Source organism: Esox lucius, chromosome 7 (genome assembly GCF_011004845.1).
Source record: "Esox lucius isolate fEsoLuc1 chromosome 7, fEsoLuc1.pri, whole genome shotgun sequence".
NCBI classification, from domain to species: Eukaryota; Metazoa; Chordata; class Actinopteri; order Esociformes; family Esocidae; genus Esox; species Esox lucius.
This window is the reverse complement of record NC_047575.1, coordinates 3,725,958-3,753,629: the sequence shown is the minus strand read 5'-3', so window position 1 is coordinate 3,753,629 and position 27,672 is coordinate 3,725,958. Positions and strand designations below refer to the sequence as shown.

Below are 27,672 nucleotides of genomic sequence, written 5' to 3'. Positions count from 1 at the left end.
ATAAATATTGCATCTCTTGGGTTTATAGTTTATTAGTAATATACCAGGACCAAGTGATGTATTCGGTCACACCACAATGCGTCATGCCTAAGAACAGCTTTTAGCTGTGGTATATTGGCCATTTACCTAGGATTCTCAGAGGATTGTCATCTGGACCTATTTATTGAAGTTCCTCAAGGTCTAATTCCTTCTCCTTAATACAAAAAAGTAAATGTAAGCTCTTTAATCAGAGCCTACCTCAATTTGCCTTTCCCCAAAACATAATTTACCTGAACGGTTCTGTTTGAGTATGTCAACACCTACAAATAACTTGGTATGAGACTTGACTCCTTGGATAAACTTGGATTAGCAAACACAACATGTCATTGGAACACAGGACTGGTGGTTGCTGATAATGGGCCTCTGTATGCAATGTACACCGATCAGCCAAAACATTATGACCTTCCTTGGACCATTTTTGATAAGTACTGACCACTGCAGACTGGGGAACACCCTACAAGGGCTGCGGTTTTGGAGATGCTCTGACCCAGTTGTCTAGCCCTCACAATTTGGCCCTTGTTAAAGTCGCTCAGATCCTTTCCAGTTTTCCTGCTTCTAACACATCAACTTTGAGGACAGAATGTTCACTTGATGCCTAATATATCCCACCCACTGACAGGTGCAATGATAACAGGATTATCAGTGTTATTCACTTCACCTGTCAGTGCTCATAATGTTATGGCTGATCGGTGTAGATATTCCATAAACAATCAGCCGTTTCCAGCTAGCTCTGGTGATTTACAACATTAACAATGTCTACGCTGTATTTCAATTTGATGTTGTTTTAATGGACAAAAGGACATTTGTAAGTGACCCCAACATTTTGAACGATAGTGTGCATTGCCACGATCAGCTATTCATACTTCGGCTCTCATTATTGCATAACAGCCTAATTTCGAATATATTAAATGATAATTGCACATCAATGATGCAAAACCTAGCTACCTTTTCTAAGTATAGATCCCGTTTGGTATGTATTTCCACACTCCTAAGCAATCAAAGGCATTATCTGAGTTGGAAGGGGCCAAAGAGGGATCCTTTGCCATGGGGAACAGGAAAGACAATGATATGATGTCCATGAATACCATCATGTGTTCCCAAATATGGATTGGGTTTTTCCTATGGGGTTTTGACAATAGTGGCTTTAAGGGGTATAGGGGACATAATCACTGCACCAAGAGTAAGGAGAATATATAGCTTTGAGTTTATTAAGGATTTATAGACACAACCCTCCCTCTATTCTGATTTAGGATTTATAGACCCAACCCTGCCTCTATTCTGATTCAGGATTTATAGACCCAACCCTGCCTCTATTCTGATTCAGGATTTATAGACCCAACCCTCCCTCTATTCTGATTTAAGATATATAGACCCAACCCTCCCTCTATTCTGATTTAAGATATATAGACCCAACCCTCCCTCTATTCTGATTTAAGATATGTAGATCCAACACTCCCTCTATTCTGATTTAAGATATATAGACCCAACCCTCCCTCTATTCTGATTTAAGATATATAGACCCAACCCTCCCTCTATTCTGATTTAGCATTTATAGATCCAACCCTCCCTCTATTCTGATTTAGCATTTATAGATCCAACCATCTTTCAATTCTGATTTAGCATTTATAGATCCAACCATCCCTCTATTCTGATTTAGCATTTATAGACCCAACCCTCCCTCTATTCTGATTTAGGATTTGTAATTTGGTGATGGCGGTGGGGTCCTTTACTGATGAAATGTTTTGTGAAACAATCCATCCATGTTGTGATAGTCAAGTCTGTCTACTGTTCCATCTTGTCCTCACAGGTTTGCAGTTCACTGCTACAGTGGCTGGGACGGAGTCCGACTGGACATACTGGGAGGTACTATCCGAGTCCTCTGGGGTTCAGACCAGGCTGGACACAGGTAACGTTGTAGTTCAATGGATGCTTATGAATCTTCTCTCATTCTTCAGCTCTCTCACTATTCTATATCCATTTAATGTGCAATAAGAGCCTGTTAACATAAATGGAGACAATACTCAATGACATGGTTACAGTTTGTCTTGACGGGAATCGGCTTCTACAGACCTGTAGAAAATGAACACATCATCCTGAGGACTAAATAGAATGCAACTGGAAAATGGGAAGGACCGTTCACTCAGGTCAGGTCAGACTTCGTATAACCATCTGCATTTTCCAAGCAATACAGTCTAACCAATGTGTATAACATGAAAAAGAACTATACAAGTGTCTTCCAGTCATTTACTAATACACTCTGACATAGCATATTATGTATTCCATACATTAATGAATAAAGTATTTTCAAAATACACACAAACACATTGTTGTTGTTTTTATGTCCATCCAAGCATTTCTAATTGACATGCTGTCAGATAATACCCTGGCTCACCCAACAACTCCGGTAGATAACAGGATTATGGTCTGAGCGCCGGAACCAGCTCATTCCAGGTTTCATGGGCATGTTGAAAGAGCAGGCTGGCTTAAGGGATGAGTCATTAATCCCAACAGAACCTGTACACTAGGAGAGACCTCCCCTTTCGTCTGTCACTGCTGCTCATTGATGTGATGACAACATTTCGTCAGTCTGACACATAGTCAGGGAGTTTATTATGAGCCTCCACTTTTTACGTTAACCCACTGAGGTTGTTGAGGTTGGAGCCTTAGTAGTCTTTTGCGACAGACTGATAGTTCCACGGAGAGATCTCTAGGTTTTTCTTCGATCCTTCTCCCCAAATCAGATGAGCCACCAGTATTCCGATGATGAATCTAGGATCTGTGACGTTAAGCTGTTCACTGTTATTCCTTGATTGTTCCGGAAAACATTCTAATCACTCAACAGAGGAATTTGTCCTTTTATCCTAAAGATGCTAAAAGATAAAAGACAAAACACCTTCTTATTGGGGTAATGTTTGTTTAGGTCAAAGTTTTTGTAGAACATCATACTTTAGAAATCTTGAATTATTTCCATCAGTATAATATTCAATAAACACCATGTGAACAATATTAACAAAAGCAATCAGTAACCAAACTCAACACATAAGAGTGACATTTTAATGGACCAAACAAACACCCATTCATTCATTAAAACCAGCCAAACTGGTTGAACTCCATTTCTAATTAGTTAAAATGTCAACTGACAGCGTTTCAAGGATGGGAATAGCATACCCTACTCACCGCAGGCGATGTGGCAATCACACAGGCAGGTGTCACAGCGAGTAAACCAGCGCTTCCAGTCGGGATTCATCTTCTGGCAATTGTCTATGCGGAAGCAGCCCAGCTTAGGAGGGCCTGTGTAGGACTTGAGGGGACAGGTGGAGGAGCAGGTAGATGTTTCTAGCTCCTTCTCAGTGATCTCCACACGACCCCGATGACATACCCCTTCGTACCCAGAGGAGATTTGGAAGCAGGGTGGAGATGCGAGTTAGGATGGGCGTGAGAGAGAAGGAAAGAAAGGAAAATATATAAGATTTGAGTTTAGTCACCCCTGTAATTCGGACACTGTGCAGTTAATGTGGTCACTGGATTCATGTTGTGCAGAGCTCCTGAGTAACATTTTGTGCCATTGGGTCTTTCAGTTGGTGGCACCAACACGTGATTTGGTCGCACCCTTACAAAAATACCTTACACATTAAAAGATACATTGATTTTATAATATTATCACTAGGACATCCCCATTGTCATTTTTAAGAATACAATCATGGCTAGACTTAATTGTAGAGTAATTGCAGGGATGATGAGGACAGGTCGCCAACAAATTGTTCACGAACTGCACATCACTGCTAAGCCTATTGACAGTTGTCTCATACCTTATGATCCGTGCTCTGTGACATGTCTGTCAATATGTAGGGGACGGAACAACACCGATCAGCCAAAACATTATGACCACTGACAGCTGAAGGGAATAACACTGATTATGTCGTTATCATGGCATCTGTCAGTGGGTGGGATATATGAGGCAGCAAGTGAACATTCTGTCCTCAAAGTTGATGTGTTAGAAGCAGGAAAAATGAGCATGTGTAAGTATCTATAGCAACTTTAACAAGGGCCAAATTGTGATGGCTAGACGACTGGGTCAGAGCATCTCCAAAACTGCAGCCCTTGTGGGGTGTTCCTGGTCTGCAGTGCTCAGTACCTATCAAAAGTGGTCCAATAGACGAGCTACTGTAGCTCAAATTGCTGAAAAAGTTAATACTGGTACTGATAGGAAGGTGTCAGAACACACAGTGCATCACAGTTTGTTGCATATGGGGCTGCGTAGCTGCAGACCAGTCAGGGTGACCGTGCTGACCCCTGTGACCACTGCCGAAAGCACCTAAAATGGGCACGTGAGCATCAGACCTGGACCACGGAGCAAAGGAAGAAGAATCATGTTTCCTTTTACATCACATGGATGGGTGGGTGTGTGGGCATCACTTACCTGGAGAACACATGGCACCAGGATGCACTATGGGAAGGAGGCAAGCCAGTGGAGGCAGTGTGATGCTTTATGAGATGTTCTGTGGGGAAACCCTGGGTCCTGCCACTCATGTGGGTGTTACTTTGACACTTACAACCTACCTGAGCATTGTTGCAGACCACGTGCACCTTTCATGTCAACAGTATTCCCTGATGGCATTGGCCTCTTTCAGCAGGTGTGGCGTGGGGGCGCCATAGTGGAGCTTCAGTGTGGTGCCACAGTACCCTTAGGGCACCTCAGAGGAGAACAGTGGGGCTGCAGCCCAAACAAAGAGCCCTGACAAGCCACACCTGGAGTCCATCAGGGCTCGTCAGGGCAAGGGCAAAAGGGACTCTCAGACAGGTATGTCGAGGAGAGTCTGGAAATGCTGACTGTGGTTTTTGTTCTCTATGTTCCAGAGAGTGAAGGTGAAGCAGACTGAGCTGACTGCCCAGAATAAAGGTGCCCTAGCCGAAGACTGCGCTCCAGCTACACTCACTGACCCCTTAGTCTTTGCACGTTTTTGTTTTCCCTTTTTTCGAGTTTGTGTTTGGATTTATAATAAATGCCCAAGGGCTTCCCAGCATCTCTGCATCAGGCCTCTTTGTTCTCCACACCATTACACAGGATAATGTGTACCACCACGCAAGCAAAAATGGTTCAGGAATGGTTTGAGGAAAACAACAATGAGTTCAAGGTGTTGACTTGGCCTCCAAATTCTCCCTATCTCAATCCAATCGAGCATCAGTGGGATGTGCTGGACTAAAGTCCAATCAATGGAGGCCCCACCTCACAACTTAAAGGACTTGAAGGATCTGCTGCTAACGTCTTGGTGCCAAATACCACAGCACACCTTCAGAGGTCTAGTGGAGTTCATGCCTCAACAGGTCAGGGCCATTTTGGCAGCAAAAGGGTGACCTACACAATATTAGGCAGGTAGTCATAATGGTATGGCTGATCGGTGTATATTTATATTGTTGGCTATGATGCCAATAAACAAAGCGTAAATGTTGTCTTTAGATTGGATTGTGAGAAAGTCTGATTTAAACATTGTAAATGGCATCTCGTCTTTGGCAATATTTCCGGCCATATAGAATTTTGCTATGATTTCGGCTCCCTCTCTCGGTTTGCTCTAACATTCCACCACTTTTGCAGCTTCATTTTGGAAATGACAGGCCAATAATAGTATAGTTTGCCTTCCTAGGAATTGATTCTGAAACCCACAGCATGACCATGTCACAGTTACCGGCAGAAGGGAGGAGTCAGAGGAAGAGTATTTTTATGCAAGAAAAAGGGTCGCAAATTTTGGTCAGCGTCCTCCTGTACTCCATGTTCAACCCTGACTGACAACGTGCGACTCCTGTTGAACCCTCAGGTATGCCGACGAGTGGTTGGCCAGATCACCAATGATGATGACACAGGGAAGGAGGGTAGAGCCCCTTGCTGAGTGGTACCCGGTAAACTACCACATACTCTACGTCAAAAAACCAACAAAGATGCTGATTGAAGTTGAGATGTTATCGAAATTTCTTGAACTAATGCATATTTTATTATTGTCTGCTTTTCTATTCCCTGGTGTGTAACTCTGCCTAATCTGCCTAAACCAATAAGGGCATCTGTCCTTTGTTCTTCAGGAATGTGGCCGGCTGTCATTTACGAAGTTCCCCTAGCCTCTAATCGATGGAATTGCCGTCATAAACATTCATCATCGATTACTAATGAACATCAGCTACTCACTGAGACAGGAGGGTTTTGGGGTCCAGCGTCCATCGGATTGGCAGGCTCCGACATGGTCCCCGATCAACAGGAAGCCAGAGCGGCAGGCATATCTGACCACTGAGCCCACCCACCAGTCATTCCCGTACACCACACCGTTATAGTCCACACCAGGCCGTCCACAGTTCACTGCACCACACAATACATTGAATAAGTGCAAAAATGGGTTTCTCCATCTCACCAAATAGTTGCAAAACATTTCGCCAAACGGGGTGGTTCTAATCTGCTTTCACTAATCAGCATTCATGGTTCAAACCAATTAGCTCAAAATAAAAGCAGTATTATGTTTTTTTGTACAATATATTTCCATGTTTGCATTTTTGTTACTATTTACTACAGATATGGAAATATATCACTTTACCTGACAGTTTGTTTTTCTAACTAATGTGCAGCCCAAGTATATTTCACTCATCTTAGAAGTGTCTTTGAGTTTTCCTACCTCTGCAAAAAGACTTGTAGCCAAACCAGCAGCAGTCAGAGTCCCCGCAGCGATCCTTCTTCAGCTCCTGGTGTCTCCCCTTACAGCCGCTCACACAGATCGGGGCTGTGCCTGACCAATACGTGTCATCCACAGGCTCCGGTAGAAACGCTGTCACACCTGAATTGGGTTCCATCAGATAATATGCCACTTCACCTGTCACACCTGAATTGGGTTCCATCAGATAATATGCCACTTCACCTGTCACACCTGAATTGGGTTCCATCAGATAATATACCACTTCACCTGTCACACCTGAACGAATCATATCGGTTTCATCAGATTGAACACACCCTGGACCGTATCAATAAGTCAATAAATGACAAAAATCTATTTAACAGAGGTTAAAACAAAATGAAAACTAGGCACTTTCAGTAACCACGGTAGCTGATGCTGTCATAGTTACAGTATCTTACGCTACCTCCTTCCTCTTCCACTGCATCAGGCAGCTGTGTGAATGCACTGTGAGAGGACCCCAGAAACAGTAGCAGCAGAGGGTGCAGGCTCATAGTGCCCTGTCTTCTGTCCTTCAGTAGCAGTCTCTACAAGCCGGAGATCATGACACCATCTGACAGCCAGGTTCTGAACCAAACCAAAACTAGGTCATTAGTTACCCTGCATGATTGCTCCATCTGCAAAGGTCTGGAGACAGCGACCGAACAAGGAAACAGAGTGCAATGATTCCTGCTTAGACTAAGCTTCAAACACTGGTTAATCTGTTAAACACATCGAACAACCACCCGTTGCTATCCACTACTACCACAGAAGTCATGTGCGCTTTTTTCAGAAAATAGGATGCAATCAAGAACTGAAAATGGTTCATCGGCTGTCCCTGTGGGAGAAGCATTGAAAGAACACTTTTGGGTTCCAGGTAGAACCTAATGCTGCACACAAGGAAACCTACACAAACCTTTTTGTAATAATTCTGTAGTCCTGCAATTATATGAAAAATGTGAATATTGTGAAGAAAATACACTGTTTTCTTAAGTGCATTACAACTGCTGCATGACAACTCCATACAGGACAGAAAATAGTGTTCATTTCCATTAGTGCCCTTAAGTGGCATCAACTGATCAACTGTCTCTGAACCTCCTTCAGACCACTGAAACGTAATTGTTTAAAGTAAGACGCCACAATAAGAATGTGAACAAGATCAGGACAGACGCTACATGTTTGTACCAGGTGTAAACAGGGCTTGTCGTACAGTCTTGTTTACTTGTCTATCCTTGGATGCAGTGTTTAACAGAAGAAACAGGCAGAAGCTAAAAGCTCAACTAAGTGGATTAGATTCTATGTCATAGTGCTCTGCCACACACTCACCCATCCAATTGTGCGCTCTTCCATACCACGCACACATGCAAGCACACTCACATATTGGATCTTATCAGCTCTCCACATTATACACATAAATAAAATACACACACCATTCTGCTTCTGTTGACCATTCAGTCTGAAAATATTATTGCAATATTCTGGCATTCACATTTGCCTAAAACTATACCAGACCCATGAAGCAAGACCAAAATGAATGAAATTGATCCAAAACAAAATACAGGCCAATCAAAACCAGTTTATTGCGTAGAATGAAACAAAATTCCAATCAAACTCCCTGTACTACAAAACAAGATCAATGACAATCAGTTACTACCGATTTTCAGGTTCAATAAGAAAGTTATAAGAAAGTAACTAAGATATTTATTTTTGATTGGGTCAATAGGTCCTTGCCCATTTCAGGTTAATATATAAAATGAAATGAACATCTTGATCAGAATATTTGGTCATGTTAGCCGGTTAACGTGTTGATCACCTCACGTACAACCCTGTCGAATCCCTTCAGCATTGCTCAGAAAATGAACATGGCAAAACACAGCAAGGATCGGGGTCACAGCCAAACGGTGGACCAAAAATGAATAAAACCGCTCTTATAAGTTTAGAATCTAAACAAAACAAAAAAGTGTCACTTATTTGACCAGTTAAGTTGACTGAGAACACACAATACCAGCATGCTCCAGGGAATACTTGTGTCAACTCAACATATTCTCACAGAGATAAGACAGAGACACAGGTTGTGCACTGATGAGAGGATGAGGCAACGCCAGTCCTGCTGGTAAATTCAAATCTTCACTCAAGCTGTGCAATAAACTGCCAGAATTGATAACTTTAAACAAAAGTATACATTTCTTTTTCTACAACACTTTTGTCATTGTAGGTTTTCTCACTGTCGCAATCAATTATCCCAACAAAAAAACAACATCTCAGCAAACAATTTCAAATTCACATTCCTTTAGTAAAGGCTACTTGTCGTAAAAACGTATCAGTAAAACACCAGAAAAATGGTCAAGATCGCAAATTTCCCGTTTATCGTCCCGGAGATACGTTGTTCCCTAATCGACAAATCCTTGAAAGGTTTGTCTTCCCTCACACTCGGCATACCCCCAGACAGGGGCCCGGATTCAGGGTTGCAGCCCTCTGGTCCTGCCCTCAGTCGTAGTGCTGCCACGTTGGACCTTTGCTCAGCGCGCCAGAAGAGAGGGCCAGGAGATGACCAGTATATTTTCGACGGGTTGCCGTCGTCACACCACCTGCATGCCCATCTGCTGGGCTGTATCCTGTAGTTGCAACATCACAGCGTCCTCCTCCACCTCAGACGGCTCGCTGGCGCTCAGAACATACAACACGCCCTCCCCCGACTCTCCTCCATCCACTGGTCCACCCTCGTCCAACATCACCCCTTTGAGCTCCACCTGAACCTCCGGGGGGGGTGCTGCCGGCCCGCTGACATCTTCGTCCTCACCAGGGCTGTCGGTCTGGGACACCTCCTCCTCTCCTTCCTCCGCCTCCGGTCTCTCTCTCATTAGCTGCTCCGTCAGCTCCACACTCTCATAGCGGATCAGCTGCAGGCGCATGAAGCCATCCTCATGCTCCTTGTACCTGGGGGTAAAGGAGGAGGATGAGAAAGGCATTTTTATGCTTTACCAGACAGAGACTTTGGAAAAGATGGAAGAGCTGCAGAAGCACATGAGGCAGTGGTTTAGACTGCCGGACCACCTGGGTGTTTAACTTAAACTAAGGGCGCACTTAGGCTCAGGCACTAATTTACATTAAAGTAATTATTCCAGCAGTCAATTAGGCCTTACTTCTGCTGAATATCTCCACCTCAACATGCTGTTACATATTTACCGCAATCCTAGCCACATTCACTTCATGTTGCAAGCTTTGAATGTCTTCCCATTTTAAATGGCTCTGTAGCGGTTACCTGAATCGGGGGTGTCCCGAGGGCCATTTGAACTGGTGCTTCTTGCGGAGGTGAGCGGTGAGGTTGTTCCCTCGGGTGAAACACTGCTCACACACATGACACTTGTAGCGAGCCACAAAGTCTCCCTAAATTGGCAAGACAAAAAGGCAAACCATTACATTTTGAAACCAGAGTTGGGTCAGCGTGCCTGTGTTTCTCTACCACCGAGCCCTGTATCAGTACATGGCTGTAGACAGTCGAATACTGGGCTGTGACATAGAACAAATATATTTATCCTCCAGCACACAAGATGGGTAATTCACTCACTTGGCGCAGATCAGTCTGTGAACCATTGAGTCTGAGTCCCTGATACATCTTTGTTGGAAAAAAGTCACATACCCTGATTGTATGAATTACATGTCCATCAACTCTAACATATAACTCTGTTCCCAAATATCAAGGCTAATATAATCAGCACACCGTGGGGACGGCAGGTAATGAGAATAATATTGTAAAGATTGCTAGTAGCTGGTATCTACCAGACACTTCTGCCCAAGATGTATGTTAAGAGCAGATTGGCTATTGGGTGGCCAACTTTGCTCCTTAGTACTCTATTCCTGCATATTTTCTTACCAAAGTAATGGGTGGATTTCAATATATTTTGGGTACTTTCTTCTTGGGTGGGCCGACACAATGTTTAGGTGGCCTCCTCAAAGGGTTTCTATAGCAGATAAATCCCTGCAGGTAGAGTAAGCTTTATATGTATTGGTTCCTAAACATATGGTGGTGCTGATTTATAAACACATACTTGCAAAACAGTAAAGGAGTCAATGAAATTGCTAGCAAACATGTGTGGGAGTGGACAACATTGTCCACACTCTTCACAGCGCCCCAGGCCTCCCAGTGCCTGCTGCCAGACACTTGAGAAATATTGATAGACATTTTAGAACATTCATGAGGCACGGTTTATGAGAAGTTAGAAATGTTGTGGGGCAAGTAAATAGCCACTAATATGGTTAAAGACATTTGCTTATATCAAAAGCCCTTTTTTTCTTAGCTGACAGAGATTCAAGAAGTATGTATTGAAATAAATGCAGCATGGAAGCTAGGAGTTAGCTCTATGGAAAGCAATGAATGTATTTGCTGCTGTAGTCTATAAAAGCTAAAGAAATACCAGTGGATGGGCCTGGAGTCAGAAGCGCACGAGCTTAGGCAAAATGGTAGTAATCTGTGGCCTAGGGTGGTCGGATGGTTTAAGATGCTGCCTTTGGTGCACATTTACTTCTGCAGCATAGGCTCAATTCCAGTGCTATTTCAGCAAAAAAATTAAATAAAAAATAATGGAAAAATGCATTAATTAATGAATATCAAATAATATAATATGTATCTCTCACCTCATGTGATTTTTTGTAGTGGCTCTTGATAGAGTGTAGTGAGCGGGTGGTGTAGTCACAGTTGGTACAGCGGTAGGCCGGCTCTGCGCTGTGGGTGTCCAGGTGTTTACGAAGGTCAATCAGGTTCTTACAGCTGAAGAAAATAAATATTTCCACATTAAAAGTACCAGACTAAGCATGTATAATAAAAACAACAAAATCTTTTTCTGAGGTAAAAACATTGAGAGTGATGGCGCAGTTTCCGTGTTAATCAGGCAGTGAAAATATTCAGTGGTTCAAGCAAACTGAATGACCTTCTGTCTCAAATGGTTGGAAAACTGTCTGGCATTTCCCCCTGATGGTCTGGACACTACAGAGTACACCGCAGGGTGTAGGGTGTCACATTAATAACTCACTTTTTAAGGCATTTCTAACGATGCATAATAGGCAGTAAAAACCCATGAATCAGGCAGGTGAATCAAGTCCTGGCCAGATTGACCAGTAACTTCTCAGCAAATGTTTGCATTTCACTCCAACATACAATCATGTGAAAAAGTACAAACACCCCCTGGAAAGTTCTCTTTTTAATATATATATGGAAAATATGATTTAAGAAATTAAAGATTTTGAATAGACTATACTTTGCAATTATTTGTTCATCACAAATCAACAACATTTCTAAGTGCATGAAATATAAGTACTCAGCTTAAATACACAGATACATTGACAGAAATCTTGTTTTGTGCAGTGGTAACTGTAAATGTACATAGAAAATAAACTCAGCATGGATAGTTTAACTGACAATGCCATCATTAAAAGTGCACATTTGGTGCAATGTCTGGTAATCACATATGGCAAGAGATTTCAGTGGGTCTTTGTAGAAAAATATTTACGATTACTTTGCAATGCTATCTTCCTTATGCAAAGTAATTGTTATTAAAAATATTGTCTATTTTGTTTTGGCCTTAATATTGAAATCAATTGCTGCCTTTTTGAATTTGAATTTGAGCCTATAGATTCTGGAACATTTCTAGGAGTTTCAAGAAAAACTAAACGTTCCACTGACCCACGATTAGATTGATGAATGTTGTCGCCCTCATTGGATTTGAACCTGGGTCTCCCAAGTGGCTATGTCTTTAACCACTACGCCACAGAGCTACATGTTTGCTGGATGTCGGTAGTGTCTCGACATTAGATCATTTCGCTAGACACCATTAAGCATTTTGTTAAACTGACTGACGTTTCTTATTAAGTTTACCTCCACCAGAAATAGCATCTATGAACTGTATGGCTTTTGCCACTTAGCCAGTGTGATGGCAATTTCTAAAATCCAACTAATTCTATGAAAATGGTAGGTAAGACAGGAGAAATCAATTGCGCAATAAACAGTTTTAATCTTGCTTGCAAGGAGAAAGTATACAGGTTACAAAGTAACGGTGGATAGTTTCTAAATAAAAACATCATTTCGACAGTATTTATTACATAGGAAAAAGGGGTGTGGTAAGATGCTGCCATCTGTTTCATGTCAATCAAACACCTTTCCCTTTGTTCTATCACACACGTCAAATGCTATCTTCCCCCACCTTATCCTTCCTGCCATAATGTCTACTGTAGTGTTTACCCAAAGGGGCCAACTGACCTTACTGCCCCCTTGCTGTATCTTCTCCTATCCTGTCCTAAAACCCATTGATCTGCATCTGGACAGACAATAGATGCCCCCTATGCAAATACCAGGTCCCACACATTCCTGTACCTATCTTAACAGTGGGACTCACTCCTTTATACAGTCAGAATACATTGTATAAGAAATTTCCACAACACCAGAAATAGGCTTACTAGTATCTACTAACTTACTACTGGGAATAGTCATAAGAATTTAGCAATTTCAAGCAAGACTGAAGATTACACTGCCAAAGATATTTAATTTCATGGCACAACAACGAAGTGTTAACACACACATTTTTTGATCAAAGCAGATGAAGTTGCTAATCTTATATGCAAGGCAGGACCATCACAAGTTACTCTATAAGGATTGTCTAATCATATGCATTGTTTCAGTACCTAGATTAGAATTTTAGCCACTTTGGTTAAGGTATTCACTTAAGGAAATTGCAGACCGCGTTAGCAGAGCCGGCCAAGAAGAGCAAATGTATCCGAGTGAATGAGTGAGTGAGCGAGCAGCGACCGACCACCCATTGTTAAATAGAGTTGTGGTTAGAGACGCTGACCACAGACAAACATTAGGTGACTAAAACTTTGCTGGCTACAACCTTCAGTAGCTACATTATAGTAAGCCTAAATTAAAACTGTTTATGGTTACATTGCGATGGATGAATTGCACCGACAAGGAACATATTGCTCTCAAATCTTTCGATTTGCATAGCATAGTTCATATAGCGTAGTACTTAGCTATTCAAATGTAATTGTTTTCTAAAGAAACAAACCGGCCATGGAGTGATTCGAATCAACATTTTCATTGTATGTACTTCATTAAAGCTATAAGCTAGCCATATACTGTAATCTCTTCCTAATTTACGTGCAAATCACCCGCTACTAAAATAGCGTAGTGGTTAAATAAAATCTTAAAATCCATTTGCACTGTTAAATTAGTAGGAGAATAGAGAGAAAGAACTAGCCATCGTGACGAACAATATTGCTAATATGATACATGTTGTGGCACTAATGGAGCTGCTTCACATTGGCTGTTTCGCACACACATTTAACATATCCTTGCAGGATGCTCTCAAACATCCAGTGATCTCATGCTTGCTTGGACAGGTGAAGCACACTGCAATCTTTTTTCACTGTAGCACTAAAGCCAGCCATTGCGCTTAAACAGAAGCAGAAGTTGTTGGACCTGCCTTTACACAAGCTGCTGATTGACGTGGTAACATGGTGGTTTGCTGGAGAACCCAGAAAGGTTCCTGGAGCAACAGCCAGCAATCTCCACAGTTCTGCTCTGACTAGGGATGTGCAGATCGCAAACCAGTCATTCTTTTTTATCAACGTTATACTGACTCAAGAGTAACAAGTCTATTTTAAGCAATTTTATTTGTTTAATAAAAAGCAATTCAATGTCATGTTTAGGTGCCAGGTCATCAATGTTTAATATTACTCTTTAGCAACCAAACGCCATAAGCTAGAAGGTTCCCTGTATAGTTCATTGCCTTCATTCTCAGATAATCTCTTGAATAAGCAATATTGGTATTGTAATTATCACAATCCAAATGAAATCAAAATTGAATCAAAATCAAATTGAAACATTTGAATTAAAGCAAAATCAGTGCCGATACCTAGCGTGAGTTTCAAAGTTTGTTTGGTTTTGGTGTGATTTGTTCAATTGGGTTACCTTGATCAATGAATGTGGTTGGAATACAGCTAAAATAAGTCCAAATATGTAAATCTTCTCTTCAACCTCCACTGTCCAAACACCCCATTGACAATGACACAGGAAAAAGTTAAGGTTTCTTTATTTATGTATATTGGTTTTTAGTCCCTGAGCAAAAATTGTCCATGAATCAACTCGCTGAGCTAATCTGAGCTGACCTTTCTTTAACAATGGTAAAGTACATAATCCTTCCGTAGTGAACATTATAAACGACAAACAAATATCATGCTGGTTTCAGCTAATACTCTGCAAACGACAAAACACTTTAGCATTCATCTTGCCTAGCCAACTGCAGACGGTAGAGGTTGAAACACTTCTGAATAGCTATTGTCTTAATGGAATAGCGCCCTATTTTTGGATGTAGATAAAATCTTCTCATAAAGACATTCTTTAAATACAAATTGAATGAAGTTAATACAACGCAACTCTGAAGCAAAGTAAATTACTTGCACTGCTTATTTATACTACACATCTTAATACATATAACCAATTGCAGCCAATAAATAGCTGCATAAAACCTTGCATGCAAAACTATATATAGCCCTTTTTTTTTATTAAACTGTGTATATATTCATTCAAGTTCACCTGTGTACCAAGCATGGAAGGATACCTGTACCAGGAGGGTCAATACAAACGGGTGTACCGATACACCCTGAAAAGATTATCTCAGTTAGAGATGGATGATAGCTTTTATCATTGACAGGGATCCCTGGATATTACTGCGGCATATTGTTACGCATGCAGGAACCTTGTAGGTGCGTTTAGTTTTCCCCTACTGCAGTTTCCCCAGGTGTCCTTTATGTTCCTGATTGTGCTCGTTGGTGTTTCTCACCTGGCAGTCATGAGTGAATCACCTGACTGCTGAGGGGGACCAATCAGTGGACACTCCTAATTGCACCACCTGTTCCTTTTTTCCTGTACCCAATCACATCACACATCCTTGGTTTAAAAACCCAGTCAGTTGGTTCTCACAGAGAGACTCTTTTGCTTTACCCCATATGGAAACTCTTGAGATACACATCCTTTTTGATAGACAGACACTTTGTTAATTCATACATCACTTAGTTTAGCACATACATCTCACTTTGTCCTGTTTCATGTGAGTATGTATTACTGTGGTGTTTTGTTTGGTGTTGTCCAGTCAATTATTTGCTGTTTGCCATTTAGTCCCTGTTTAACCTGTGGGTTTTTTGTCCCTGGAAAAGTTTTTCTTATTTTTTTTAGCAAGTGACCCTTGGGCATACACAACCCGTAGGAAAACTTTGTCTAGTTAACACTAGTTAGAACTGCACGGACCACCCTCTGTATTTTTGTATTGGTTAGTAGTCAACTAAGCGGTTCTTGAGGCAGGCAAGTTCAGTTTAGGGATGTTTGGACTATATTATTTCATTTCTTGAGTCCAGCTTAGCCCCTTTTCCCTAACCCCTTTACCGTGTGTTTATAATAAACGTTTTATGTTTGACTGTAGGTTTGGTTGTTTGTGTCGTTTGTTCTCACTGTTCATGTACACTACACCACTTTGCATGAGTTATGTTACGGGTCTCTGTACCATCCACCCAAGACTGCTAGAGCCACAGGGTTCGTAACCCATATACCCCTTTTAATGACATACCTGTACTCGCAGTATTCACAGCTGTATGGCTTCTCGTTGCTATGGCGAAATTTGACATGGTTGCGCAGCGAGGATGGGGAAGGACAGGTCATGTCACACAGAGGACACTTGTAGTGGTTTACTAACGACAGGAAAAAAAGAGGGAGAAGAGACCAAGGAACAAATCAGACAACAGTGCTACTGGGAAGCTGACCATTGCAGAATATCAAGGCGTGAAGGGAGTTCTAGGGACCGACCGTGATTCCTCATGTGGTCACGCAGTAGCCTCTCGGTTGCAAAGCGCTTAGAGCAGTGTGAGCACTGAAACATCTGACCTAGAATAGAAGAGGGAGCACATGCGCACAAAGGTCCGTCATTAAATCAAATGCCATTAGTTGTGTTTGAAATACAGCCTCAGACACAATAAAGCCAGTTAAAAGATAAGACAAAATACAAGAGAAAGTATCCTATGAGTTAGAAGAAGAGCAATAAAGAAAAATACACACAAAATTGGAATACCTTTAGGGCTATCTACAGAGGTTTTTTTGGACATCATACCGCCATAGCGTCTCGAAATATTACCGCAGTTCATACCGTCATCATTTTCAAATACCACATTTTACCGTTTTACCATCATATCGCCAAACCCTATTAACAATGAGTCATATCAGTTGGGTAACTCTCCAGAACAAAGTCCTAAACCCTACCCAACCCTGACCCTCCTCTCTCACCTTCCATGGTGATCTGCCGACGAATGTGGTCAAAGAACTTAGTATTGTTTGCAAACATCCCTCCGCAGATCGGGCAGGCCACTACCTTCTCTCCTGTGTGGCTCCTTAGGTGTTCCCGCAGTTTGAAACGGCCTTTAAACATGGCCTCGCAGTCTGGACGGAAGTACAGGTTAAATTCTCAGTATCTGTTCCCGGTTGGTAATAACCAGCACTTTTTCATTATATTGCCACGGTGACACAGTTTGCTGGCTGGAACGTGCATACGTCACTGTGACAAAAGTCAGTGGACTCACCCTTCCAGCCGCAGTGCACCAAGGCATCCTTGTCAGAAGATAGCACGTCCACGCACATGCTGTGCATCTCCACATGCCGATAAAACCACTCTGGGTTGGTCAGGGATGGTTGCTGCAAACATACAGAGACTTGTCATTTAAAGGGATGGTGTCAGTAATAAGACCAACAAAAGTGCTTGTTGTTGCAGTGACTAACCTGATGTACAGACAAATGGACACAGACAAGTTTTGTTATTTTGGCTATTTACCAAAAAATATTCAAGTTACAGTTAAATAATGAATATGGACTTAAAGTGCACTCTCTCAGCTTTAATTTGAGGGTATTCACATCCAAATTGGAGGAAGGGTTTAGGAATTACAGCTATTTAATATTTAGCCCCTATTTTCTCTATTCAACAGACCAAAAGTAAATAGCTGTTTAATGGACAGGGGTGGGTGATTCCTTTGTTATTTCTTCATCAATGAAGCAGGTAAAAGGTCTGGAGTTGATTCCAGGTATGGCATTTGGAAGCTGTTACTGTCAACCCACAACATGTGGTCAAAGGAGCTCTCAATGCAAGCAAAAAAGGCCATCCTTAGGCTATCCATCAGAGAGATATCAGGAACATTAGGAGAGGCCAAATCAATAGTTTGTTACATTCTGAGAAAAAACAAGGCACTAGTGAGCTCTGCAACACAAAAAGGCCTGGACGTCCACAGAAGACAACAGTGGTGGATGATCGTAGGATCCGTTCCATGGTAAAGAAAAACCCCTTCACAACATCCAGCCAAGTGAAGAACACTCTCCAGTAGACATATCATTATCCAGGTCTACCATATAAATACTTCACAAGAGCAAATATAACCGTCAATGAAAGTTTGTGACACTTTATTTTTCTCCATTTGGTCCGTATTGTACAACACCTGAAAATGTCAAAAGTATGACAAGAAGTATAGCTTGTGTCCCAAACTTCATAAAGATTTCACTTCAACAATATGCAGAAGGAAACAGCCATTCTACTGTGACGAAAGTTACAATTCTGTAGCCTACATCCCTGGGTTGGCCCAGTCTTCCCTGCTCCCTTGATGTTAAATATGTAGCAATTCACTTGTTGTTTCAGAGATTAAGTTATGGTACTGAGCATATATCACCAAACTGAATCAAACAACCAATAATACTGTTCCATACCGGTTCATGTGTTTGTTACAAACTGTATTCTTCCTCCCGCTAAGAGCTCCAGAGAAGAAACAGATTCAGAACTACACCACTGTTCTAGAGTGAACTTATGGCGTGTTGCTTATGGCAATGAGGATAGTGTGTTCACACCAGGCTAAATTAACCAAGCAATCAGGTAATTTGGTGGGGGAAAAAGTTCTTCAATATTTTGGTTTAAAATCCACCTAAAGACCAGGATTGTACTGGGAACGAACACGCACCCATCTTTTCACCCACCTTTTCAACTGAGGCATACAAGTTTAAGCAGTGAACAGTGTCTCACCTCACATTTGTCCCACTGGCAGGTGAAGTTGTCTGTGATGTCAGGCACAATGTTGCGGTTGTGAAGGCCAATGGTGCAGGTTCCAAGCATGGGTTTGGTTTTGAGCACCTCCTGACCCCACTGTTTTAGCTTGATGTGGTAACAGTGGAAATACACATGACGCTTTAACTCCACCACACTCTCCACAGAGCAGAACCCACAGTCTTTCCATAGACAACTGTGCTCTAGGGACAGATGACAACCAAAAGACATGTGGATGACATTTTAACAGGGTATAAATGTGTGTATTCCGCAATAGGAGAAGTTACTTGTATCTGGGTGGGTATGATGGTAAGTTAACAGTTTTTTCCAATCACATGTACTATGTCCCTTACAAGACTCCATGCTCCCCTACGCCTGCTCACCAACTGAGTAATTGTCCCCGTCCTCTATGTCCAGCGCCTTGAGGTGACTCTCTACATGTTCACAGAATTCCTGCATCCGATGGAACGAGTCTTGGCAGGACCCCCACTCACACGCCAACTCCAGCGGTGAGTCCTCTTTTCTAGCCCGTTTGCTTGCAGGAGGCATCTCACACACTGTTCATACACACGCTTGTTTCTAACGGAGAACGCCAACTATCTATACGGAAACGAAAATTGTCTAGTTGGGCAAGATGAACAGCTCCCAGTATAACGTTAAGCTAGTACGTTAACGTCCTCAATTAGCTAGCTAACGTATGTATTATCGAGGTGTGAAAACAACGTAACGTTACTTACATTGTTACAACGAATGTGACCGAGTTGCACAGTCATGAGATGTAGCATGACATTTTTAAGAAAAACCTTAAACACTATTTATCGGTTATTATAAAACAAGAACTAAATACAAAATAACACGCTTGGGAGTTGTTAGTCTTACTGCTTCCTGGTGAGACTGAGTCTCTAAACACCAATCAGAAAGACGTTAATGGCCAGTAACCAATGGACATTGTCAAAAGCAGCCATAACTCAACGTTGGCCAATCACGCAACGCAGTTTTTCAGGCGGGATGGGTACAACTTGAAAATTGTTCTCAGAAAACAGGAATGATGAAAACGTGTTCCGGCATCGATTAGAAATACCCGGAACTACCCTTAAAGCTTGTGTTCAGCATGGTTTAGCATAATTTAAATATAAAAAATAATTTATAATAGCGATTTTTTTTCTGAATACAACTTTATTTCCTGGTTTCAACATTGCCTTAATAAAGTATTTTACAATAAGCAGAATTGTCCAGTGTCAAAACAAATCAGCCTTACTTGACAAAGGCAATGTTTACATACACATTATGGATTGAGGAAAAATTAAAACTTTCACATTTCATGTACTCTAGTACGTTCATAAAAATAAATGTAACCAATGATATCAAGAAAAGCCCTTATTTTAGGATTTCCTCCCACATCAACTCCTTAAAGTACAACTACACATATCCTTCCGTCCCTGCCCGTCACAAGGAGTAGCCATCCTCAATATGTAAATAGCTTGGAACAATTGCCTTTTCATTATAGTATGACTGCCATCCATTCAGCTTCATTGCTCCTCAGAAATAATGTCAATTTATCAGATGCAGATCTTCAATTCTAACAAATGTGATACATAAAAGGGGTGTAAGTTCTCAACGTCCCTTTTCTATATCGGAAGTCATCTTCGGGTGTCAGTCTTGTTGTTAAAATACATATTTTAACAGAAAGGGAAATATAAAGTAATTATTAAGGAATTAATAGTCAATAGGCAGAATGATCATTAAGGATCAAACAGGGTTGGTCCAGCATGATTGGACATCCCTCCTCGTAGTCTTAGCTTCTTTTTTCAGATAGAGCATCTAGACATCGTAGAAGAGGCGAACAAGGTGATACCGAATCCCAAAAGCCAATGCACTCCCCAGCACCTATGACAAAGACAAATATTAGTTGTGTTAAGAGGTAAGGGCCAATATCTTAGAAATTAAAATTTATTGTCATAATCTGTCTCATTTCACTGTCAAAATGTGGTACGCATTGCTCCCTTTAATGGTGATATATTTAGTGAAAGGTTTTCTGAGGTGGTATGCAGTGTAAAATGTTTGAGAACCACTGCACAAAACAGTCAACATTGACATATACAGCTCTGGAAAATATTAAGAGACCACTCCACATTTTTCTTAAATCAGCATCTCTACATGTATGGCAGACATTCCATTCCAGTGTCTGTTAAATTCCAACACAGGCACACGTCATTTTACTTAATGAAGTACTGATTAGGTGATTAGGACGGTCTGAAACAGGCTCCTAGAGGCAGGGCTGAAGTCGTGCAAAGCTAGAAAAAAAAGCTCTTCATCAATGAGAAGCAAAGAAGAGCCAGGCTGAAGTTTTCAAAATACCATAAGGATTGGACCATAGAGGAATGGAATAAGGTTAACTTCTCTGACGAGTCAAATTTTCAGCTTTGCCCAACGCCTCGTTGTCTAATGGTTAGACGGAGACCTGGAGAGGCCTACAAGCCACAGTGTCTCCCACCCACTGTGAAATATGGTGGAGGATCGGCGATGATATGGGGATGCTTCAGCAAGGCTGGAATCGGTCAGATTTGTCTTTGTGAAGGCCACATGAATCAAGCCAAGTACAAGGTTGTCCTGGAAGAACACCTGCTTCCTTCTGCTCTGACAATTTTCCTCAACTGTGAGATTTTTTTTTCCCCAGCAGGACAATGCTCCATGCCACACATCAAAATATTGATTTCCACCAAACTCTTTCTAAGTTAGTATTTTGTTGTAGAAAAATTAATATGAATTGGTTTTATTTGAGGTCTGAAAACAAAGTATATTTTTGTGGTTATTTTGACCAAATAAATACTCTAAATAACAATATATTTATTTGGAATTTGGGAGTAATGTTGTCAGTAGTTTATGGAATAAAACTGTTCATTTTACTCAAAAACATACTTATGAATAGTAAAACCAGAGAAAATGATAATTTTGCAGTGGTCTATTAATTTTTTTTTATTTTTTAGAGCCATACTAGTTACATAGCTACATAATCAGATTTTACTTTCAGGGAATGAGACATGTTGAAGTACCTGTATTAGCAGCATGATGGCGGTGAGATTCCTCTCATGTGTGGGTCCCAGTACCTTCAGCACCAGGTTTATTAAGGTCATATTGTTACACTGAACAAACTCATCATGGCCTTCCTGACCATGCTGCACCTCCAGCACCTGCAGCCTCACTGCCACCTGGTGGGGGAATAATGAACAACATGAACACACTGACATAGTGGCACTGTCCAGACAGGCAGGGCTAATTGCCCTTATGTATTAGTCACACTTTAGTCAAATCAAAATATTGCCTCCTTAACCTATTGTAAACATAACACGGACTACCATGTACACAAACATAGATAGTCTGGTTCTACCAAAACACTTTTCTACATCAACATTATTGAATATTCTATTCTCAAATTGGTGGAAGAACACATTAATATGCTGCAGATAAAGGGCAAGAATTGACACAAAAACATTCACTGTTTGTGTGAGGTGAAAACACTAACAACTCAAATGCAATGTATTTGTCAATTAAATCAGTTACGTTAATGTTGACTGGTTATCAGAAGTGGGAAAAAATCTAAATTGAACAACTCTGAATAGAAAAGAACTCACAAGATATTGTGGATAGCTAACATCATTATAAATCTTGTAGCCAGGTTATACACTTTAAGTAGGCATTGCGTATATACTCCAATATTCCATATTGATGTGTCAAAATAGTTTATAGCAGCTATACACAATATCAAATAAGGCGGATGGAACATATGAGAATCCTTAGTTTACAATGCTGATATTGCTTACTACTGTTTATTAACATTTTAAGCACAGCATTGGGCACAGTATAGATGTATGAAATGTGCAAAAGTTAATTAGCCAGCAGGAAATGCATGTTCGTTTCCGCAGTTTAATTGACATGGATGGAAATATCAGTTTGAAATGTAAGAGCAAGGGCAACAGAAGATTTAAAAACGTTTAGATAACAAATTAGGGTATGCCCACATCTCCCAGCGCCACATCACTGTTTTTTCCTGTGTGTGTATATTGAGATGATGCGCATTGAAATGTGTTTTGATGTTTGTAGTATTTTTCCCTTCAATTGTTTGTAAACGCTGTGTTCGCCAGTGGAATAGTTGTTTTCTGTCTTGTTTAAGTCTAGAGTAGGGTAACATGGGGCAAAACACCTCCTGGGGTAATACGCCCACCCCATGTAACTCACAGAAAAATGTCACCATTCATTGTTTCAACACCTCCTCTGGCTGCCACCAATCTTAATCAACTACAAATGTTCTCTGTATCACCACACCTGCTCAGCCTACTATCAAAAACATTTTCTTCTGCATCTCATTTTAAACAATGCTGGGATTTAAAATACTGCCATTATGAAACAATAATAAGTTTAGTTTAACTGTATGAAACAAGGGCCAAAGAAAAAAAAACAGGGCCAATTCTTTAAAACCCTAAGGCATTATCTTCTATTGGGTAAGATTCCCTGGGGGCAACTAACCCCATGGGGCTGTAAAAAATGCCCCTTTCCTAAAAAAATAATTTGATTAAATACAAATTAATCTGTCAACTGTATTTTAGTTTATAATCCATTACCCTAAGCATAACCATCTTCAACATACAAAAAATAAGTCACTACACTTTTTTTTCTCTCCAATAAATAGACATCGATAGACATCGATAGACATCGTGTCTTAACCCAAACTACGTGATATATTATAGTGCCTCCAAATGTCTGCCCTTTCTTCCCTTCATGTAATCTATACCGGGGGAATAGCCATAGTGAACCTAGTTTATCTGTTGCCGCCAAATTAGACAAAGGTTAGAGACGTGGCTGGATTGACCTGGATATGACATTTCTTTTCCACCAATAACAGCACTGCAACATTGGAATGAGAAAGGCAAACAATCCTACCAAAGTACATGCATGGTTTTGATCGGACAAAACAAAACCACTCAGAAGCTCTCTTTGCAAAATCCTCCCATTCAATTATGGTGGTTATATGACTTTCGTCACAAAGGTAATTTTGTCTTGTTTTTGTCAACCAAAATTTTTAATAGATATTGTTCAGTTATTATATTCTCGGGCTCTATTTAGTCAGTTATCGCCTCGTCAAGTGAAAAATAAGTATTTTACTTACGAATATTTTAGTCACTATTTTTGTTGACGAAATGAATACTGTAGCCAGGCCAAAGCTGTCTTCCGCTCATACTAACCTACCTAACTCAAGTCAACATTTGCACTGATCCCAACACATAACCAAATGACACACTGATGAACATCAGTACATATTTGTTTACCTGTAAAATTAGATTTCCCAATTTGGAGAGGTCCTTTCTTTTAAATTTAGACCAACTCATTCCTAGTTTTCCTGTTGCTGGGTTCAGTCTTCATCCATCAGGTACATTTTGGGAGGAAAAACAATGTTTATGTTTATAGCAACGGATTATAATACGTGAAATAAAAAGTTTATTGTAAAGAATTTTATCACAGAATACTAATTTACTAGAAGACCCTTTTCTCCCCTATTCTTTCCATCTAATCTGAGACTAATTTAGACCTGGAACAGTAGGTTGAACAATTCATCATTGGTCTCCGGACATCATACGATAACAGCATATTTAGACTACACTAGTAGATCCCATCCTACGGGGTGTTTCTCTAAACGTTTCAAATGGGACTACTGACCTTCCATGTGTAACAAAAAACATATTTCTTCTATGCTATGCTATAATAGGAAAAAAGTCCATTACTGTTACCTGGGGAGGCGGTGTCTGGGACAGGGTATAACATGGAACAGCTGGGGCAGCGAGTAGACAAAGTTGACCACTTGAGGAATGAAGAAGAGCAGCATTGTCTTGCTAAAGTGCCCCAGGATCCCAACCACTGCAAAGGTCATGCCCGCAAAGTAGCAAAAGGTGTCTCCAACAAACACAGATGAAGGGTACCTGTCGCAAAGACAACATGTGATGCCATGTTGGCTCAAAATCCTTTATTACAGCAACTCCATGAGAGATCTCCGGAAACTCACCAGTTGTGGTAGAAAAGTGCCAAAGTTGTGAAGAAGAATGGGAGCATGAAGTATAGGGAGAAAACATGGTCATCTCTGTAGTCTCCTGAAAAGGTTACAAAAAGTGTTCCATACTTCAGGCCTTAATAATGTGTGGATACAAAGTAACATTTGGTAGAATGTGCAGGCATATGACTGATACAGACAGAAATCAAGAATACAAACTGAAACATTGAGAGAATGTTGGTGAGAGATAGACAACTGAAACTTACCATTGAGCTCAAGCAGGTTGAAGATGATGATGGAGCCAGATATGAAGAGTGCCTGTCCTGACTCAATGCCATTGATGCCCGCCAGGATGTTGATGGCATTAGTACAGAACACTGCCAGCATGCCCATGTAAACATAGTATAGGATACCTAAGAGGCATAACATCAGTCAATATAACACATGCAAGGTGTGCGAAGAATATTGATACAAGACATTCAGCAGGCAAAACTGCTTGACATCTAATCATTACAAACACATAACTAGAAGTACTCTTTCTAAACTCATTGGGATTTACATCACTTTCAGTGGCTTTGACTGCTGAGTTAAAGCATCCTAAAGAAATTAGGCATTAAGCAACAAAACTGCGATTATCATCCAACTCTTATTTGGCTATGGACAAACAGATATTTGAGACATTTGCAGTGTGTTCCTTTGCAGACATAGACAAAGAAATACACACCAAACGTTTTATGTTTACTGTTTAGTAACTTAGCAAAGACTCTTATCAACTGCAACATAGCAGAAAGAGCATGGAAGTAGGTTTTGTACAGATTCTAGTACCTGTCCATGGGAATGAAACCCACAACCCTGCATTGCAAGTGCCATTTTGTATCAGTTGAGCCACACTTGATCACCGTGTTTCTCTCATCAGTGTCTAACATTTCCATTATGAACCTCACTCACCCAGATCCAAATGCATCCCTAGTAAAACCCTGAAGGGTTTGGGAACCACGATGACGGTGTTCCCGAAGTTGGTGAAGTAAACCATGAGCAGCGGCAGGGAGGCCATGGTGGGCAGAAGGAGCTTATGTCTCCAGCGCAGGTTCAACACGTCATCAGCAAACCCAAGGAAGATCATACAACAGATAGCCAGCAGAGCACCAATCAACTGAACAAACTGGTAGGAACAGAAATATTTGAGAATGTCAGCCTTGCCTAAAACACACTGTACTGAACATTGGCCTTTGCTACAAAGAACCTAAAACATACTGGAAATTCTTTGGCATACAGTCTCTCAGTTACTTTGTTCTATTATTATTGTAAGTTGTGCAGATCACAAGGAAAGTCCCTTTTGCCATTGTAACAGATAACAAATAAATGCATAATTAGATGAACAGGCAGAATAAGTATAGGTCAGTAACCTCCCCAGCTGCCTTACCCACCTCATTGTGTGGGAAGCCATTGCACTTCTCTCCAACGAAGCAGCTGAGAAAAGGCACCGGGATAAAACAGAAGAGGATGATGAGGAACACGGTCCCGCTGATGACACCCTGAGACTCCGGACTGCAGAAGAGTGAGGCAAGTGACAAAGATAAGTCAGATCAAAACCACAACGTAAGTGTCAATGTTAAAAACGGACATTAGTACATTAAACTCACACTTCCTTCTTATTCGTTTTGTTCAGATCGATCCCACACAGTCTGGCTGAGATGAAGTGGTCTTTGAACGCTGGAATTAGCTTTAACGTGGCCAAGCCCCCAAAGGCAGACATGCACCCATTAATTATAATGGGTAGGACAGGAATTGGTGTCATGTTTTCAGGTTATTGCTGAGTCTATTGCTAGCTAACTTTGTGCTGACGGTCTATGTGCTTCGTAAGCTATCAAAACATGTGTCGAATCATAACAGCTGCGAAATTACATGAATGGTGTCTGAAAGAAAAATAAAGATTATCATGTCGATAATTATTTCTGTGAGGTGTTATGTGAGTTTGTTGTGTTCCTCGTTATTCCTAGTCGAACCCTAATCTAACTAGAACACTCAGACAGCAGCGTCTTGCAAGCAACAGTAAAAGGACTTCATAATCAAGAGATTTCAAAATAAGGGTCCCCACGTAATAGTAGGCAATTGCCATTTACCTGCATTTTATTAAATATGATTTTCAAATATGTTGCTTTGACATACAGTATTGCATTTGAGTCCATGGTTAGGGCAAATAAAAAAACCTCTCTGCACGACACATTCCTGCCTAAAATATAATATATTGTGTTGGTGGGGCCCGTGCAAAGTCTTTTCCACCCCACCATATTGGAGACATATTGCAAACCTTTTTCTGCAAATTCCAATATATACATATATAATAATTTTACAATAAACTTCTTTAACTGCTATCCAAAGGTTGGAGTATAAAGTTAGAAACACTTATTTTCAAACTCATCAGATTTTCTTCAATATCACATAGCTTTGTAGTCATCATCATCATCTTCTTCTGCTTATCCGGGGCCGGGTCGCGGGGGCAGCAGTCTAAGCAGAGATGCCCAGACTTCCCTCTCCCCAGAAACTTCCTCTAGCTCTTCCGGGGGGGGGACCGAGGCGTTCCCAGGCCAGCCGGGAGATATAGTTCCTCCAACGTGTCCTAGGTCTTCCCCGGGGTCTCCTCCCGATGGACGGGTAGTGCAAACCTTTATTCTGAAGGCAAAATCTAAAGCCGGAAGTCTAGTGCTGCTGGTATGACACTAATCCCGCTGACAACGAAAAGTCCACGTCTACTTCCGGTTATATGAACTGTGTATTTGGAAATTGACGA

The 27,672-nt window shown here is 41.1% G+C and overlaps 3 protein-coding genes across 5 annotated transcripts; all 3 read right to left on the bottom strand.

Annotated features, from left to right (window-relative positions):
* Positions 1–1,220: 1,220 nt before the first annotated feature.
* On the bottom strand, positions 1,221–7,389 carry si:ch211-117m20.4 (sushi, von Willebrand factor type A, EGF and pentraxin domain-containing protein 1). Of its 2 annotated transcripts, none has more exons than XM_010870453.3 (5): positions 7,153–7,389; positions 6,693–6,851; positions 6,215–6,382; positions 3,208–3,420; positions 1,221–2,909 (listed from the first exon to the last, which is right to left on the bottom strand). In XM_010870453.3, exons 1-4 carry the CDS (start codon positions 7,238–7,240, stop codon positions 3,209–3,211), a joined length of 627 nt encoding a protein of 208 aa, XP_010868755.2. In that variant the 5' UTR covers positions 7,241–7,389; the 3' UTR covers positions 1,221–2,909; position 3,208. The 2 variants fall into 2 exon arrangements, with proteins under 2 accessions (XP_010868755.2, XP_010868754.2); XM_010870452.3 differs by having other exon boundaries at positions 3,217–3,420.
* An 892-nt stretch (positions 7,390–8,281) lies between these two features.
* hinfp (histone H4 transcription factor) lies at positions 8,282–19,801 on the bottom strand. Of its 2 annotated transcripts, none has more exons than XM_020047868.3 (10): positions 19,579–19,801; positions 19,225–19,398; positions 18,821–19,044; positions 17,343–17,454; positions 17,050–17,202; positions 16,576–16,653; positions 16,340–16,460; positions 11,361–11,493; positions 9,988–10,112; positions 8,282–9,662 (listed from the first exon to the last, which is right to left on the bottom strand). In XM_020047868.3, the coding sequence occupies exons 2-10, from the start codon at positions 19,388–19,390 to the stop codon at positions 9,305–9,307; spliced, it is 1,470 nt and encodes a 489-aa protein (XP_019903427.1). In that variant the 5' UTR covers positions 19,391–19,398; positions 19,579–19,801; the 3' UTR covers positions 8,282–9,304. The 2 variants fall into 2 exon arrangements, with proteins under 2 accessions (XP_019903427.1, XP_010868753.1); XM_010870451.5 differs by having other exon boundaries at positions 19,225–19,441; positions 19,579–19,800.
* Positions 19,802–20,661: 860 nt separating this feature from the next.
* Positions 20,662–26,944, bottom strand: dpagt1 (dolichyl-phosphate (UDP-N-acetylglucosamine) N-acetylglucosaminephosphotransferase 1 (GlcNAc-1-P transferase)). The gene is made up of 9 exons (XM_010870449.3): positions 26,525–26,944; positions 26,309–26,429; positions 25,830–26,043; positions 25,148–25,294; positions 24,897–24,981; positions 24,625–24,813; positions 24,166–24,253; positions 21,895–22,050; positions 20,662–20,728 (listed from the first exon to the last, which is right to left on the bottom strand). The coding sequence occupies exons 1-9, from the start codon at positions 26,677–26,679 to the stop codon at positions 20,663–20,665; spliced, it is 1,221 nt and encodes a 406-aa protein (XP_010868751.1). The 5' UTR covers positions 26,680–26,944; the 3' UTR covers position 20,662.
* Between the last annotated feature and the right edge of the window lie 728 nt (positions 26,945–27,672).

Bases quoted from the DNA above. Each gene is read 5' to 3' on its own strand.
- si:ch211-117m20.4 (XM_010870452.3), bottom strand. From the start codon at position 7,240: ATGAGCCTGCACCCTCTGCTGCTACTGTTTCTGGGGTCCTCTCACAGT. The intron at 6,852-7,152 runs GTAGCGTAAGAT...AACCCAATTCAG, and splicing joins TGCAGTGGAAGAGGAAGGAG to GTGTGACAGCGTTTCTACCG. The intron at 3,421-6,214 runs GTGAGTAGCTGA...CTGGGTACGAAG, and splicing joins CCCAAAACCCTCCTGTCTCA to GGGTATGTCATCGGGGTCGT.
- hinfp (XM_020047868.3), bottom strand. From the start codon at position 19,390: ATGCCTCCTGCAAGCAAACGGGCTAGAAAAGAGGACTCACCGCTGGAG. The intron at 19,045-19,224 runs GTGAGCAGGCGT...ATCTGTCCCTAG, and splicing joins CGGGGACAATTACTCAGTTG to AGCACAGTTGTCTATGGAAA. The intron at 11,494-16,339 runs GTATGTCATTAA...TATTTTCTTCAG, and splicing joins TGTGAATACTGCGAGTACAG to CTGTAAGAACCTGATTGACC.
- dpagt1 (XM_010870449.3), bottom strand. From the start codon at position 26,679: ATGACACCAATTCCTGTCCTACCCATTATAATTAATGGGTGCATGTCT. The intron at 26,044-26,308 runs GTGGGTAAGGCA...TGTTCCTACCAG, and splicing joins ATGGCTTCCCACACAATGAG to TTTGTTCAGTTGATTGGTGC. The intron at 22,051-24,165 runs GTAAACAAATAT...TTCCCCCACCAG, and splicing joins TGGGAAATCTAATTTTACAG to GTGGCAGTGAGGCTGCAGGT.